Source organism: Euprymna scolopes, chromosome 43 (assembly GCF_053919585.1).
Source record: "Euprymna scolopes isolate OS-2025 chromosome 43, ASM5391958v1, whole genome shotgun sequence".
In the NCBI taxonomy this organism is placed as follows: Eukaryota; Metazoa; Mollusca; class Cephalopoda; order Sepiida; family Sepiolidae; genus Euprymna; species Euprymna scolopes.
In genome coordinates, this window is record NC_136524.1 from 15,267,057 (window position 1) to 15,284,556 (window position 17,500).

General features: G+C 37.7%; 2 protein-coding genes across 7 annotated transcripts in view; both read right to left on the reverse strand.

Moving 5' to 3' along the window:
- Positions 1-17,500, reverse strand: part of LOC145268204 (dynein axonemal assembly factor 6-like) — a 461,727-nt gene that overhangs the window by 209,220 nt on the left and 235,007 nt on the right. Inside the window, exon 1 of one of the 6 annotated variants that reach the window (XM_080123473.1) lies at positions 3,627-3,905. The exons of the other annotated variants lie outside the window; for them this stretch is intronic. Within the exon in view, the coding sequence (XP_079979599.1) occupies positions 3,627-3,769 (143 nt within the window). The 5' untranslated portion in view covers positions 3,770-3,905. Of the gene's footprint in view, positions 1-3,626; positions 3,906-17,500 lie in introns of those variants that run through there. 6 annotated transcript variants of the gene reach the window in all.
- LOC145268202 (uncharacterized) lies at positions 2,665-7,451 on the reverse strand. The gene is made up of 2 exons (XM_080123465.1): positions 3,942-7,451; positions 2,665-3,302 (listed from the first exon to the last, which is right to left on the reverse strand). Exon 1 carries the CDS (start codon positions 6,366-6,368, stop codon positions 5,241-5,243), a length of 1,128 nt encoding a protein of 375 aa, XP_079979591.1. The 5' UTR covers positions 6,369-7,451; the 3' UTR covers positions 2,665-3,302; positions 3,942-5,240.

Here is a 17,500-nt window from a genome sequence, read left to right on the forward strand (position 1 = left end):
AAGGTTAATGTGTTCACATGGAACAAAAAAGTAGAGTATTTGAGGCAAGCATTTATTTCATCTGCTGGTGTTGATTGAAGAATAACAGGTAACATTTGTCTGAAATCTCTGCAAGCAATATTACTGCATTCCCAAATGGTCTGACATTGCCACGCAAATCTTGCAAGGATCGACCAAAAGCCTCAAGTGATTTTTTGTGTACCATTGTGCATTCATCCTAAACAATAAGTTTGCATTTCTGCAATATTTTTCCCCATATTGGATGTTTTGGAGATGTCGAACATGAGATTTTTGAAAAATAGAATGTTTTAAAATAGAATAATTCTTCTACTTGGCAGCAGGGTCGCAGGTATTCCTCATGCAGCAAGGGCTAAGGCTATGTCATTTTGTCACCAACTGGCTGCCTAAATCAATTTAATTAGAAAGGTTTTACCAGTTACTTCTGGTGCTGTTCAAGGTAGCAGTAATTTCCAAATAACTTCTATTCTCAGTCAGTAAGTTAGGTGACTAAAATAGGATTCATCCATGTTTTGACAATGCCTTAATTTAGGAGACTAGAATAGGATGAGGGATTCGAGATGGACAGATAGAGAGGAAGATATATTGATAGAAAAGAGAAAGTAAGAGGAAAATAGAGAAAGACGAGGAGATAGGGAGAGATAAAGGGATTGATAGATAGACAGAGAGAGGGGGAGAGTTAGAAACAGAGAGGGCGAGACAAAGGATGGATGGATATGTTATTTAATCAACATATCAACCTTTGTGGGTCATTTAATGCTGGGTTTTTCTTGGGGCGGGGGGTTCTATCAACCCCATCTGGTCTATTCAATGCTAAATCTAGTCATTCTGACTTTTATTCTTCAGGTTCTTTGTATTTTCAATCGTTAGTTTGTAGCCTTTGGTTTGGTTGTTTTATAGTGGATTTTATCATTTTTGTTTTGTCTTGCAGGATGCTTTTGCAGAATATAAGGTTTTTGCGGGTTATATTTTTTGGAAGAGTCCTATTTCTTTAATGTAAGATAAGATTTTTCTGTTGTTCTCTTTGAAGATTATTTGAAGATCTATTTCTTTATAGTGTTTTTTCCTAATTTGTGAAAGATCTGTGCATTCAGTTAGTAAATGTTTTACAGTAAGTGGTACTTGACAGGGAATGCATTGGGGTTGAGTTTCTCCTTTTAGGAGGTAGGAATGGGTTAAGTGTGTGTGACCTATTCTAAGTCTTGTTAAAGTGACATTTTGTTTTCTGTTTGTTTTTTGATAATCCTGCCTCCTCTCTCCAAGTGTGGGTTTTATATTGTATAATTTGTTACTTGTATTTTTATTCCATTGACTTTGCCATTTCCCAAGTATATGGCTGTTGATCAGGGGTCTAATATCCGTGTATGGGATCCTGTACCCATCAAGGTTCAACTTCATTGCCTCTTTAGCCATAGCATCGGCTCTTTTATTGCCCCTGATTCCCATGTGGCTAGGGATCCAGGTGAATATTATTTTCTTTTGGTCGGTAATGAGATTTATTTTGTTTAGGAGTTTGATAATTGTGGGGTTCTCCTGTTTTCTATTTTTTATAGCTGTTAAAACGGATAAGGAATCAGAGAATATAATGAATTTTTCTGAGTTTTCTTCAGCAATGATATCCAGTGCTAAATCTATGGCTCTGGTTTCAGCACTAAATATAGAGGCTTCATTCGGAAGTCGTTTGCTAATTTTTATATTGTTGTAGGTAGCTGCACATCCAACTCTATCGTTATCCTTCGAGCCATCTGTGTATATGTATGTATAGTCAGAGTAGCATAGCTTGATATTTTCAAGTTCTTCTTGAAATATGGCAGGATTTATTTTTCATTTTTTATTTTCATTTAAGTTCAGCATTACGTCTGGTTGTTTCATAGTCCATGGTGGGTTTTCGGATATTACAGAATCGTGGATATTTGTTATTGGAATTTGAGATTCTTCTATATTGGTTTCCATTCGAAGTCCGAAGGTTTTTATGGCTTTTTCTTTTCTGTTAAATAGGTTTCTATATTTGGGGTCAAAGGTACATTGATAAGCGGGGTTTGTTAAGCAAGACTTTAGTTTCAGGTAGTATTGTAAGCCAAGTTTTTCCCGTCTGAGCTTTAGGGGTGCTTCATGGGCTTCTGCATATAGGCTTTCTTTGGGGGATGTTCTATATGCTCCCAAGATTAGTCTTAGTCCTTCATGGTGAATGGGGTCAAGGATATTTATGTAAGAAGGCCTTGCTGACCCATAAATGAAACAGCCATAGTCCAGTTTCGAACGAACGAGTCCTGTATAGTTTTAGGAGCGTTTGTTGGTCTGCTCCCCAGTCTGTGTTAGCGACAACTCTTAATAATTGTAGTGCTTTGTGGCATTTCTGCTTTAAATGTCTCAGATGGAGAATTAAGTTCAATTTTTTGTCAAAAATGATCCCTAGGTATTTATATTGATCAGTAATATCAATTTTTTTGCCATCGAGTTTGAGGGATGGATCGTTGTGCATTTTTTTAATATTACAGAAGTGCATGCATAGCAGTGTCAGAAATTTCGTGAAAATAGTGAATAATTCCACCCCATCTTTCCAAGCTTATAACTCCTCGAAAAATGTAATTCAAGCCCTAATTTTTTTTTTCAATTAAAGGAGCAAGGACCAAGGTTTTATTAAAAAAAAAAAACAAAAAAAAACAATGTGTTTTTTTTTTAAAAAAAAAGGTTTTAAACTTCGGACTTTGCAGGTAAATTTCTAAAAAAGCGATTTTTTTTTTGTTTTAAATTTGAATATATTATTTATTGACCTTTTCTCTTCAATTTGTGATATATAAAACTCCCCGACATAATTAATTATTTACTTTTTAATAGACATTTCAAAATGAGAGGCGTGAATTATTCGACCCCCTGTCTTTCCAAGCTTATAACTCCTCGAAAAATGTAATTCAAGCCCTAATTATTTTTTCAATTAAAGGAGCAAGGACCAAGGTTTCATTAAAAAAAAAAAAAAGACAAAAAAAAGACAAAAAAAAAACCAATGTGTTCTTATAAAATAAGGTTTTAAACTTCGGACTTTACAGGTAAATTTCTAAAAAAGCGATTTTTTTTTTTTGTTTTAAATTTGAATATATTATTTATTGACCTTTTCTCTTCAATTTGTGATATATAAAACTCCCCGACATAAATTAATTATTTACTTTTTAATAGACATTTCAAAATGGGTGACACTTGGGGGGGGGGCGTGAATTTAAAAAAAAACGTTTGTCTAAAATATTATATTCGGTTTATTGGAAAGAACATAAAATTTCACATTGACCCTGTGTGGCACTATTTCCTTGTGCCACTGTTTCTAACACACTCTGCAGCATGGACGGGTGGTAAATTGTCCATGAACGTAGAGATACAAAGAAATCCCTTCCCATAATTCCCTTGCTATCTTTCTGTCTCTTTCCTGCACGACCACCATTATGTGAGGACGCATAGCCTGTTTCTCCGTAAATGAGGGGGGTCACCCCCTCCCTCAACACTAGTTAGGGTAGGTTAGTTAGCTTCGAAAAGCCTATTATCCAGTTTTAATTGTAAAAATTAATTGTAATATGTATTGTAATATATATTTTGTAAAATAAAATAGTTAGTCATACCTTATGTATATTACAATTGTGTCGCGTGTCATTTTTCTTGTGTCTGCCATGAATGCCTTCATAAATGTCTGAAGTCGAAAGGCGGCCCCGAGGACAAAGAGATGAAGATTCCCACCAGAATGCCACCAGGGTGAAGAAATCATCTTGAGAAAAGAAAGCAGCCACACCCAGATCCAACATCTCAGGTATGATTTTCTTCTTACTACACAGACCCTAATGACTGGCCCATCTTCATATCTTCATGAGACCGCTTTAAGACATTTACTATAACACGTCTGTCGGTCACATCTCAGTGACCGGCAGATAGTGGTATACCTGAAAATATCGTAAAAATAGAATCAATAGAAAAATTTTGATAGATTTTTAAAGTTTAAAAATTGAAAAATATTGAGTTCGGAAAATTCATTACTGTTTTTAAAAAAAAAAAAAAAAAATATTTCTATTACTTTTAAAACAACTGTAATAGTTTATTTTGGAAGTATAATCCATAAAGAAAATAAATCACCCACTTTTAACAGAGAAATTACGAGATTTTTATATTGTATTCGCAGTTTCGTGTTAGGGGTGTCAAAAATTCCTACAAAAATTCTGATACTGCTAGTGCATGCACTTCGTTTTAGACTCGGAAAATTGAAGACCATTTTCTGTGACCCACCGGTTTATTTTGTTTAGGTTCAGCTGCAACTGTCGCTCCATTTGTAGAAAAATGTGTAAGGAAAGTCCTTTAAAAAAAAAATTACTGCACCCTCTGTAGATGTATAAGGAAAAATTCAAGATGGCGCCCGACTCTCTCTTTAACACGGTAAGTTCAGGAAAAGATGTTATAAATGTTGCAGCAATTCAATAACCAGTAAACACCGGTTCTGCACGGAATCCAACTAGCAAGGTGCCTAGACGGACACGAACAGTTACTCAGACCGGACCCAACAACGGTAAGATATCCTCACACGGTACGAGAAGCAACAGCAACACGATTCCCCGACCAACTCAATCGTCGCTCTCCCCACGTCTTTTTCATCACCCGCTTTTATGGTCGTTGTAGGCCGGTTACATTTGCATATTGCGAGAATTCGTGTGACTTTGCGAGATATCATCCTTTACAAAAGACGGCAGCCGCCATCTTGATCTTTCTTTATCTATTTTCAGTCGGTGACGCCGAGCCGGTCTCGAGGTAAGTCTTTCCTTTTCGTCCGTCTCTCTTACGCACCAACACAACACACAAACACGCGGGCGCTTATCTCCTGGATGTTTGTTTGTTTGTTTGTTTGGACATTGTTTGTTTGTTTGTTTGTTTGGACATTTTTTGATCTATAACAGATCAAGAAGTCATCGACATATAGGGAGCAGTCGGTTCCAGGACTTAGGCATTTGGTAATATTGTTAATCTTTATATTAAATAAAGTGACTGATAGTATGCTTCCTTGTGGGACCCCTTCCTCCTGGTTTTCAAGGTCAGAAAGGGTGGATCCCATACGGACCTAAAGTCCCTGTCAGATAAAAAATCTTTTATTAATTTGGGTAGTCTTCCCTTTAGACCTAGATTGTGCAGGTCTTTCATAATGCCATATCTCCATGTTGTCTCGTAGGCTTTTTCCAAATCAAAGAAGATGGTCGTTATGTGTTCTTTTTTATGTACCCATCTCTAATATAAGTTTCCAGGCGTACCAGGTTGTCAATGGTGCTTCTTTTATTTCTAAATCCACTTTGGAGGTCTGTTATCAGGCCATTTGCTTTGAGGTACCAGGTTAATCTTTTGTTTAGCATTCTTTCGAATGTTTTGCATACGCAACTTGTCAATGCTATGGGTTGGTAGCTTGTGGGATCAGACTTAACTTTATCAGGTTTGGGGATGGGGATCACTGTTGCTTGTTTCCATATGTCAGGGAGTTTACCCCTGATCCAAATGTCATTGAAGATGTTTTGGAGGTAGATTAAGGATTTTTGAGGTAGTTGTTTCAAGAACTCGTAGTGGATCTCATCTGGCCCTGTTGCAGTGTTGTGTGAACTGTTTATGGCGTCGGTTAATTCAGATAGGGTGAAAGGTTTGCTGTAGTCTTCTACATTGTCTGAGTTGAAGTTTAGTTTGTTTCTTTCAGCATCTAGTTTGAGTTTTTTGAATTGTGGTTTATAATTTTTGCTAGAGGAGTTTTTTGAGAAGGTTTTTGCGAGTACATTTGCTATATCTTTTTTGCTGGTTATTTTTGTATTATCTTTTGACAGGTGTTTTAGCGGTGTTGGTTGATTTTTACCAGCTATCTTTCTAACCATATTCCAGATTTGTTTTGTTTTGGTGTTAGAGTTCAGTTTGCTGATATAGACTCTCCATGACATTCTTTTGGCCTCCTTAATTGTTCTACGGGCTTTTGCTCGGTTTTGTTTGAACTCGTCTAGATTGTGGGTAGTGGGACGACTTTTAAATTTTCGCAGTGCAGCTTTATGTAATCTTATTGCCTTTTGGCAATCTTCATTAAACCAAGGTCTTTTATATTTTTTGGATTTGGAGCCTTTGGGTATACATTCCCCAGCTATTGACATCAACGTATCAGTGAAGTGTTCCATAGAGTTCTCCGGTTCATCTTTGTCTATTAGTTTTGCATTACATTTGGTTTTATATTCCTCCCAATTTGCTTTATTTAGCTTCCATCTGGGGAGGTTATCTTCAATCGGGATTGAGTTTTTAAGTATGATGGGAAAGTGATCACTATCACATGAGTCATCATACACTTGCCAACTATAGTCCATTAATGTGGCTGGGTCGCATAGCGACAAATCAATGTACCTGAGGCAGGGTGGAGATATGTATTGGAGTTTTGGTTCATTAGGCACAGATTGTAATTGTTTATTATATTTTCTAGTTTTTTACCTTTTATGTCTGTTCTATTGCTTCCCCATATGATGGTGTGGCTGTTGAAGTCTCCTCGTAGGATGTATGGTTTAGGAAGTTGTTCTATTATTTTGTTGACTTCGGCTTCATTTATGGGGTCATGTGGTGGGATATACATGGAGCAAATGTTGATAGTTTTATGTAAAGTGGTTTTCACAGCAATTACTTGCAATGTGGTGTCTACAGTTATTTCGCTCTGAGGGATGTCGTTTCAAACTAGAATCGATATATCTCCGGAGGCCCTCTGTCCAGTATTGTGTATAAAGTTGTATTGGGTGTAGTTTTTTGTAGTGATGTTATCGTGTGTTTTTAGGAATGTTTCCTGGAGGCAGATGATAGTAGGTCGTAGTTTAGATATTAACAGTAGCAAGTTGTTTATGTTTGCCTTAAGTCCTCGACAGTTCCATTGAATGATAGTTTGAGTTTTTTTATTGTGGTCTACCATCTTATTTGTCTGGGGGTGTTTTGTCTTCTACTTCCATCTCCTCCAGTGTTCCTATTTTGTTTCCTCCTCTTGAGGTTGATTGGGATCTAGATCTTGGTTTGTTTGTTTTTTCGGATCAAGTAAAGAATAGATACCCCGTAGCAGACGACGACGCCTGGCGGTGCCAGGCGCACAATTCAACTAACACCGGTGATTCGACCTTGACATTGGCACAAGCACACGGTGTCGGTTGTTTGTAAACACGTCAAATAGCAAACATGCTCGAATATTCGCCAGCAATTTTTCTTAAATATATTTACAAATTTTTGAAGATAAACCTTAGAATAATAATTATGTTTCGCGGATTTTTGTGCTAAAGATTGATTTTTATGTAAAGTGTTTTATAATTCTTTTTTTTTTCTGTGTGTTTTTTTAATACAATTCAGTATTTATTTAATTATTCTTTCTTTAAAACATTAACTTTACTGACAATTAATATATTTTTTTAAATATTTTTAATATTGAATTTTGATTTAATCTCATGATACCATCACATGATCAATTTATTAAATGACAAAAAAAATCCAAAAGTCGAAGAAGCCAAAATTTTACGAGGTATTGAAAGAAATTAATATTTGGACCATTTTGTTTTAAATACTGTAACAAATGGATAAAGCCATTTTCAAAGATGTTGTGTGTCCGTTGATTTCTAGAGACCATCTATCCATAATTGAATGGATGAAACAGCATTTTCTACTTGCAAATGAAATGAATTGTGAATTCTGTAATGTCCGTATGAATTTGACGAAACATTCAATGACATTGGATAAATATGTTTGGAAATGCCAAAATAAAATGTGTCAAAAATATAAAAACAGAACATCTATACGATAGCAGTATCAGAATTTTGGGGGGATTTTTGACATCCCTAACAGAAAACTGCGAATAAAATATAGAAAACTCGTAATTTCTCTTTCTAAAGTGGGTTATTTATTTTCTTTATAGAATATGCTTCCAAAATAAACTATTTAAGTTGTTTAAAAAATAATAGAAATATTATTTTTCGTTTTTTAAAAAACAGTGTCTACAAAGTGCGTGCGTGCGCTCAGGGAGCCATTTTGTTACGTAATGAAATCAATTGATTTTTATGAGATGAATATTTTTCAATTTTTAAACTTTAAAAATCTATCAAAATTTTCCTATTCGTTCAATTGTTACGTTTTTTTCAGGGTGAATGTAAAATTTTATGCTCTTTCCGATAAACTGAATATAATATTTTAGACAAACGTTGTTTTATAAATTCACCCCCCCCCATTTTGAAATGTCTATGAGAATTTTAATAATTAATTTTGGTTGACACGTTTTATATATCACAAATTGAAGATAAAACATCAATAAATAAAATACTCAAATTTAAAACAACAAAAAAATATCACTTATCTGTAAATTTACCGGTAAAGTCCAAAATGTAAATCCTTCTTTTTTCGATAACCACGTGTTTTTTTTTTTTGTTTTTTTTTACGTGGAAGCTTAATTTTTGTTTAGAATTTTCCAGTCATTATTTTTCGGTCAGTGTATATTTTTATATCTAATTCCTGGTTTCCTTTTTTTCGGTATAAAAAAAAAAAACAACGAAACCATATAATGCAGATTTATAGTATAATAAATAAAAAATTCAGGTATTTCTTTAAGATATTAAAAAAAAAAATTTTCATTGCATATCTTCGTCATTTCGTAATCCGTGTAAATCCAAAAATAAAAAATCCCAGTTTTCATGTACGATAGCGTAAAGGCGCCAACATTAAAAAAAAGGACGATAAGTTATCTCCCTTTGGAAGTCGGACACCCTCGAAAATTCCTTTAAAATTACGGCCAAATCTGTTCATTGCAATGTGGCCATAAAGTGGGTGCCCATTTGACGTCACATCATTATAGAAAAGTGACCCCCCACTTTGTGACCATTTGTAAAATTTTTTATCTTGGAAACTACTAGTTTCGTTTGCCGTATATATAAATGGTTATTTCCGTTTTCAGTGCCTCCGAAAACCTTTAAAAGTGGAAAATTTGAAGGAATATAATCCAATATCGAGATTACTAAGGTTTCTGAATTAGTGTTTTTTTACACTTATAGGCTTCCGTAGATAAGAAAGTGATAATCTTAACATCCGGTGTCTTTACAACTTTCTTGAAAGACACGCGTTGTCGCGATATGTGTTGCAAAAATCCTTCCATTTAAAAAATACATGGATTATAATACATAAATATGAATAAATTCTCATACAGGAAGATTAAAAGAAAGCATATCTTACTCATTAACCAGGTAAGTTGTATATTTTGCCGTTAAATATTTATCGTAAGATTCAAGTAATGTTATTGTTCAACAATCCGTGTAATGTTAAGTGAAGAAATCGAAGGAAAAATAAATAAAATTGTTTATTTCTCTATTAAAGCTTTTATGATATTAAAATTTGGTTTTGCTCGTTTTATTGAAATAAAATTTACGGGTTTAAATTACGTTTTCATATTGTTATAATCTGATAGACAGATAGGTGTCTATTCAAAATGGCGACTCGGCTGAAAATTCCCCCAAAATTCTGATACTGCTATCTATACGATGCAAGTCATTTTTTTTAAATTCTAAGTTATCCTTACAGACATGGATATTAGCAATATATCTATGGAGTCAAAGAATAAGCCAAAAAAATGCCATGATGCAACTGAATATTTCGAAACCGACAGCCAATGACATATATGCTGCATTTCGAGAAATATGTGTGAAATATTTTATCGATAATCCCATATTCTTGTTATGTTACAAAGCGTATGGTGACAAGCAAAAAGAATAGACAACACAGGATTAAAAATTGGACGAACTCAACAATTTATTTTCGAATAAATAACAGAATAATAACGAGCTGTCGTTGGGGTGAAGATGGCAGATTGTTGTTGTTGTTGCTGTTGCTGTTATAAAGTGCGACGATCCCTTCGTTGTAGTAGTAGTAGCAGCAGTGCTGGTTATAATGCTGTGTTAATGGCGATAGTTGTTGTTGTTTATAAGACGTGACGAAGCCTCCGTTTGTAGTAGTAGTAGCAGCAGTGCTGGTTATAATGCTGTGTCAATGGCGATAGTTGTTGTTGTTTACAAGGCGCGACGAAGCCTCCGTTGTAGTAGTAGTAGCAGCAGTGCTGGTTATAATGCTGTGTTAATGGCGATAGTTGTTGTTGTTTACAAGGTGCGATGAAGCCTCCGTTGTAGTAGTAGTATTGGTCGCGACAGCCGTAGCGTTGTAGTGATGGCAAGGCTGGCGGTCCTTCTGCTGTCTTTTCCTTGGCTTCGCTAAATATAGCAAGCATGCGGACGTAGTTGTAGACAATGGTCAGTGATGAAGAAATTGCCCCCAGGTCGAGAAAACTGTGTTTCTTTTGAGTTGTTATTTTCGCTACGGTGTGTAAGGCATCTAAGCGTTCTGCCCGTAATTTCGTGGAGGTAACCATGATCATGTGCCTCGACTTTGGTGCCATAGTAGCGATCGTAGAGTGAATCCCTACGTAGTCAATTTCTCCCCAAAGCGGTCAGGAATCATGAAACTTGAGTGGTGGTCGTCACGGTGACACGTGGCAGACAGTATGACGGCGTCCTCAAGTCAAAACGAGATCTAAATCATAACATCATAACAGCTCCCCCAGATCTCATTTTGACTTGAATTGTCCAGTGCGGTCATAGTTGCATGTGTGAATTGAATCAACCCATGATGAAATCCTTAAATCGTTTAGGAAGCTGGCCTCATGTTGACCGATTCCGAATCAGGTCTGATCTGTATCCCGACGGTAGTCGAGGGGTTTCTATGTATATGGGGTCCTGCAACGCTCTGTGTGCCCCTGTCTTGGGTGGAGGCGTTGTCTCTTCGGTAGATTGACGAGTTGGGTAGGGTAGAGGAGGTAGATTGGGGGACAAATGTTTTGGTTGTGGTATTAATCGGCGGACATGTGCCTGGTGAACCCATTCACTCTCGCCGTCATCATTTTTTATCTGGATCACCATGCTGTTGGTCTTAGCAACTTCGAAAGTACCGATCCAGGGTAGGTGAGATGCGTGAGCAATAGCTGATTGACGCCGGTGGATTAGTACCTTGTCACCGACTTGTATTGGTTCCTTATTCATGTCCTTGTCTAAATTTGGGTTTTGGGCGTGGTCAGCTTCATTGTTGGCCAGCGCGACGTGTCGATGAACTTGTCTTAACAGGGCATTGACCTGCATGCCGTAAGCCGTGGGGCTGTAGTTTGTGATACTGTTGTCGGGTAATCTTGGTAAACCAATGTTGGGCTGCTGACCAGTGATTATATAGTGTGGTGACGCTCCAGTGGCACTGTTGATGGTAGCATTCATTGATAAGATGACGGATTCGAGGACGTCGGTCCACTCACAGTCTCTATCTTCGCACAGCATGTATATGGCGTTTTTCATCGTGCGGTGCTGTCGTTCAATGTTGCCTGAGCTTTGTGATCGCCAGGCACAATGTAATTCCTGCGTGATTGATGTGAGTTGGCAAAAGATCCTGTATACCTCTCCCGTGAAGTGGGTTCTGCGATCAGATGAAACAATGCGTGGTATTTCCCGGTGTCGAAGGAAGAAACTGTAAATTCCACGGGCAGCATCGATCGCACGATCTCTGGAACACGACACAGCCGTAAGGTGTCTACTGAAACTGTCCAGCATGGTTAGGATGTAGCGTTTCCCCTTTGAAATTGGCATCGTGACGAAATCAATGTAGATGATTTCGAATGGTCTTTCTCCACGTTTGCAGTGTCCGGTGGGCCAGTCCTATTCAGTTCATGGATGGGGGTCATGATGCTGGAAAATGTGTCCGACCTGATTTGTACCTGTACCCGTGTCTCCAGGAATTGCCGTATTCACACTAAACGACCTATGAAGCCTTGCAGTTCCTTTTTTGTTGTTGGAGGCTTCATTTCCATGATGGCGCGGACGTATTCGGGGTTGGCCTTGAAACCCTCGCTATTTACGATGCAACCAAGGAATTTTGCTTCGTTCGCGAGGAAGGTACATTTATGCGGATTCAATTTTAGTCCAAATTTACGTAGGGCGGTGAATAGTTGCTCCAGTGCCAGTATGTATCCTTCAAATGTTTTGGTGTGGACTAGGTTGTCGTCAATGTACGAGGATATGTTGGTGCGAGATGTAACAGTGGCCAAGGCTTCAGCTATGCAGCGGGAGAAGATTTGTCCAGCCGATGTGAGACCAAAGGTGAGTCGTGTGTATTGGTAGCATTTGCCCTTCCATGTGAATGCAGTTTTGTGTCGATCACGCTCGTCGATAGCGATCTGCCAATAGCCACTGCGAAGATCAAGGGATGCAAAATATTTATTTCCTTCGCCGATTCTGTGAAACAGGTGGTCAATCGTAGGTATGGGGTAGGGGTTGAGATCGACTAGGACCTTGTTGAGTGTTGCTTTGAAGTTGGCAACTACCCGGATTGCCCCGTTCTTCTTGCGAACGGCAAATACAGGGCTATTAAAACCCTTGGGGTCCTTGCATGGTTCGATGATCTCTCTGGCGGCCATGTGCATGATTTCATCATCGACATCAGCCTCGAGAGCCTGGGCGATTGGGTGTTGCTTCTGACAGCAGGATTGGCTATTGGTTGGTATTCGAACTGGTCTGATGAAGGTACTCTTTTCTCCCTTTTCTGTACCCATGATGTCGGCGAAGCGGATGATTAAGTCTGCTGTGGTCTCCAGTTCGTCGCGGTTTGGATGGTTGGGCAATGCCACACCCACATTACTCTGTAGCCAGTGTAGTTTTTCATTTAGTGTCTTGAGGCTGGGCTGTGTGAGTCTAGTGGGATGATCGATGGTGTGGGCTCCAAATGTGGTATCATCAGCTGGTATCTTCTGTGTAAGAGCTGGTAGTATTGCTGCCGTGTGAGTTATCGGAGTGGACGCGAGCGTGCGTCTGAATTCGATCGTTGATTTTTGGTGGTCGATTGAGTAGGAGTCTAATGTGCTGTGACCAAGGATGCTTTGGCCAATCAGGATTGGAGATATAGCGGATGTTATCAGCATGTTGATCCCGTCGAACCTGGGTGAATCGTGGTTGCCGATGGCGATGCCACAATTAAGTTCGCCAAGGATATGGATGCTGCCGTTTATGCCTCTCACATGCACATTGGATGGCGTTATTCGACGTCTGATCTCTTCGGGTATTCGAGATACTGGCATAATGCAAGTGGAGCAGCCTGAGTCCAACATAGATATGTCCGAGAACGTAGCTCCCTCGATCATGAAATGTGTGTTGACGAAAGGTGACTTCTGCGCCAAGTGTTGATGAAAGTTAAATATGTGATGGTGAGTCTGTTGGACCACGGGGGAGCCATCACATCTCGCCCGGTCCATATTGAAAATCCTCGGCCATGGTAGTGGGGAGAGTATCTTTTGGTGGCATATCCTTGTCGTCTGTTGCGATATATGCCTGGGCACGAGGTGGGTGCCGGTACCGACAGTTGCGTCCATGGAAGCATGCATAGCCTTTCATGTAGTTTTGGCAGATCTCAGCATCCTGATTTTGTTCATCGTCCCTGCGCGTCTGAAAATGGCCGCGAGTGCCAGTGGGTTTGGTGTTGCGCAGTGTTGTGGTTTTTTTCTTTGCCTGTGGGCGGAGTGTTTGCCTGTTCACATTGTGTTCAGTCCGCCTGGTCCTTTGACCAGATCATTGTGGCCTGTTTGCGTAGTACGCGATGGGACTATCATTAATTTCATCGTCCATTTTGACACCACAGTCGATGTACCGCTGTGCATCACTAGCTATCCCACCCGCCGTATAATGCTTATCCAATTTTTTGACGCTGTGTGGGTATAAGCTCGGTGTCCAGGCTTTCACCTTCTCGCTCATTAGCATTGCACCCATGAGAGAGAAGACAGTATCTGCAGGTATTTCCCGTGAGTGGTCCGACTTAAATTTTGCCTTTATGTGTACTGCAGCCTCTCTAATCGTGTTTTCCAGTTGGCCGGCGAAATCTGTCAATCTCTCCCCATCTCGACGCTGCAAATCCCAAGCCCGGCTGAGGTGCTGGAAGTTCGTCATTTGGCTGCCGTGGGTCGTTATGAGGTATGCTTTGAGTTGCTCGAAGGTAGATGTGTCGTGTTGGGAGTCCGTCATTTGCTGGAATATCCCTTCGTTCAGAAGCTGTTTGCAGATTCTGACAAACTCTTTTTCGATACTAGGGTGTGTACTGATTTCCGGCTTGACGTGTATCATGTATGTTTTGTTTACATCCGTGATAAAGCGGTTAACATCGTTCCTGGGGTTGAACTTTTTTATATCCTTTACCGAATCGTGTATGGCCTGTAATCTGATCATCAGATTGTAGTTGTTGTTATCGGCTTTGGGCGTGTCGGTTAAGATGGTCGATTTGAGGGTGGAGAGCATAATCTCTAGGTCCGCTTTTATTTCGGTGATAAGGGCCTCGTCCGGTCGTGATGTACTCGATTTTAGCTGGAGGAGTGCCGATTTCTGATCTCTTCAAAAAATGAGAAGTTCGTTACGGGTGCACCCTGAGTAATCCATTCTACCTGTCGCACGCTTCTGACACCAGTTGTTATGTTACGAAGCATATGGTGACAAGCAAAAAGAATAGACAACACAGGATTAAAAATTGGACGAACTCAACAATTTATTTTCGAATAAATAACACAGAATAATAACGAGCTGTTGTTGGGGTGAAGATGGCAGAATGTTGTTGTTGTTGTTGTTGTTGTTGTTATAAAGCGCGACGATCCCTTCGTTGTAGTAGTAGTAGCAGCGGTGCTGGTTATAATGCTGTGTTAATGGCGATAGTTGTTGTTGTTTATAAGACGCGACGAAGCCTCCGTTTGTAGTAGTAGTAGCAGCAGTGCTGGTTATAATGCTGTGTCAATGGCGATAGTTGTTGTTGTTTACAAGGCGCGACGAAGCCTCTGTTGTAGTAGTAGTAGCAGCAGTGCTGGTTATAATGATGCGTTAATGGCGATAGTTGTTGTTGTTTACAAGGCGCGACGAAGCCTCCGCTGTAGTAGTAGTAGTATTGGTCGCGACAGCCGTAGCGTTGTAGTGATGGCGAGGCTGGTGGTCTTTCTGCTGTCTTTTCCTTGGCTTCGCTAAATATAGCAAGCATGCGGACGTAGTTGTAGACAATGGTCAGTGATGAAGAAATTGCCCCCAGGTCGAGAAAACTGTGTTTCTTTTGAGTTGTTATTTTCGCTACGGTGTGTAAGGCATCTAAGCGTTCTGCCCGTAATTTCGTGGAGGTAACCATGATCATGTGCCTCGACTTTGGTGCCATGGCAGCGATCGTAGAGTGAATCCCTACGTAGTCAATTTCTCCCCAAAGCGGTCAGGAATCATGAAACTTGAGTGGTGGTCGTCACGGTGACACGTGGCAGACAGTATGACGGCGTCCTCAAGTCAAAACGAGATCTAAATCATAACATCATAACATTCTTTACTTGATCCAAATAAAAGTTATAAAAAGATATGTGAAAAAAATAATATTTTTTTTTTATCTCGATTGTTTATACTTGTGATTTTATTATGCATAAAAAATTGCCTCGGCCTAAAAGGATTTCTCCTTCACTGACCACCGACATACATCGCACTGTAAATAAATATTGAATTGTATTAAAAACGCACAAAAAAGAAATGGCCAAAACCGTATAGAATGAACCTTTTTTTATAAGTTTTATTCAAACAGTCTTTATTTGAACTTAATGGACTGTTGTTTTTTTATTTATTTATTATTTATTAACTGTTTTATTTTTTTATCACACAAAAATAGAACTTTTATAATGAAATATATATTATGGACTGTTTTTCAAACATCGAAATTTTAAGATTAAAGTTTTATTTAAAACAAACAAAAAAAAAAAGACGAGGTGTTTTCTTTTCGAGATATTTTTTTTCACCATTTATTACTTTGAAATTTTATTGAACAATGAAATGATAAAAAAAAACTTTTCGTTAAATATATTTTTAAAAAATTATTATAAAATATCTATAAAGTCTATTTTTATATCTGTAAAAGTTTGTTGAAAGTTCAAATAAAGTTTATAATTTAATTGAAAAAAAAACCACCTCGTCTTTTTTTTTTTTAAATAAAACTAACTTTAATTTTAAAATTTCGATGTTTGAAAAACAGTCCATGATATATATGTCATTATAAAAGTTCTATTTTTGTTTGATAAAAAGAATAAAATAGTTATTAAAAAGTTCTGTAAATATATTAAACACGCACTCAGAAAGACACTCATTTATTGAAATATCTTTTATTTTTAAAAAAAATCTTGCTGGCGAATATTCGTAAAAATGTAATATTTAAAAATATTATTTTGAAAATACATTAATTGTCGCTGAAATTCATGTTTTAAAGAATAAATATTGAATTGTCTTAAAAACGCACACAGAACCCCCCAAAACACGGTACATAAAAATCAATCTTGGTCGCAAAAATCCAAAATAGAAAGAGACACCCGTTTATTTAAATATCTTTTATTTAAATACGTTCGTTTTGTTACTTATTTTAAAAAAAATGTTTTGTAAATATATACTTTTTCTTTTAAATCTTCAAAGGTTTTGTAAATATATTTTTTTAAAAATGCTGATGAATATTCGAGCATGTTTGCTATTTGACGTGTTTAAAAACAACCGACGCCATGTGCTTGTACCAATGTCAAGGTCGAATCACCAGTGTTAGTTGAATTGTGCGCCTGGCACCGCCAGGCGTCGTCGTCTGCTACGGGGTATCTATTCTTTACTTGATCCGTTTTTTCTTTAGTTTTCGTTTTATTTGGTGATGGTGTTTCATTTGATTTGTTTATAAGGGTTGTTTTCATTTGGTGAGTTTTTTCTTTTTCTTTGTTTGATTTAATTTGAGTTTTTTGATTTGTTGGTTCTGTTTTGTTTTTTTTGTTGTTGTACTCTCTTTTGTAGACTGATTATTTCCAGAGTTCATGATTAGTGTTTTAATTTCTTTCATTAAGTCTTTCATCTCTTTTATCAATTGAGATATTTCTTCAGTTTTTATTTCTGGAGGATTTTTTGTATAACTTTGACAACTTTGATTTGTGTTTATTTTAGCATTCTTGGTTACTTCTGAGTATCTTGCGTTCATAATTTTCCTGGCTTCTGGGAAGGTTATATTTTTTTGTGTACTTTATTGTTGTTATTTCTTTTAGCCATGTTTTGCATCCTTTGAAGTCAGCTGAATGGTTTTCCTTACAGTTTGAGCATTTGGGGTCTTTTTTGCAGTCACTATGTTTTGAGTTTTCACCACATCTTATACAGATTGGTGATTTGGTGCATTTGGATTGGTGATGTCCAAATTGTTGACAATTGTAGCACCTTAGAGGGTTTGGGATGTATTTTTCAACGTTCACTTTTAGGTATCCGATTTTAATCTCACTTGGGGGATTTGTGGAGTTAAAGGAGAGTATATATGCATTTGTCAGTATAATTTCTCCATTTCGTTTTATTCTTATTCTTTTTACATCTGTAACACTTTGGGATGATAGATTAGA

What these genes read in the sequence shown, in the direction of transcription:
- LOC145268202 (XM_080123465.1), bottom strand. Translation starts at nt 6,368, where the DNA reads ATGGACTATAGTTGGCAAGTGTATGATGACTCATGTGATAGTGATCAC.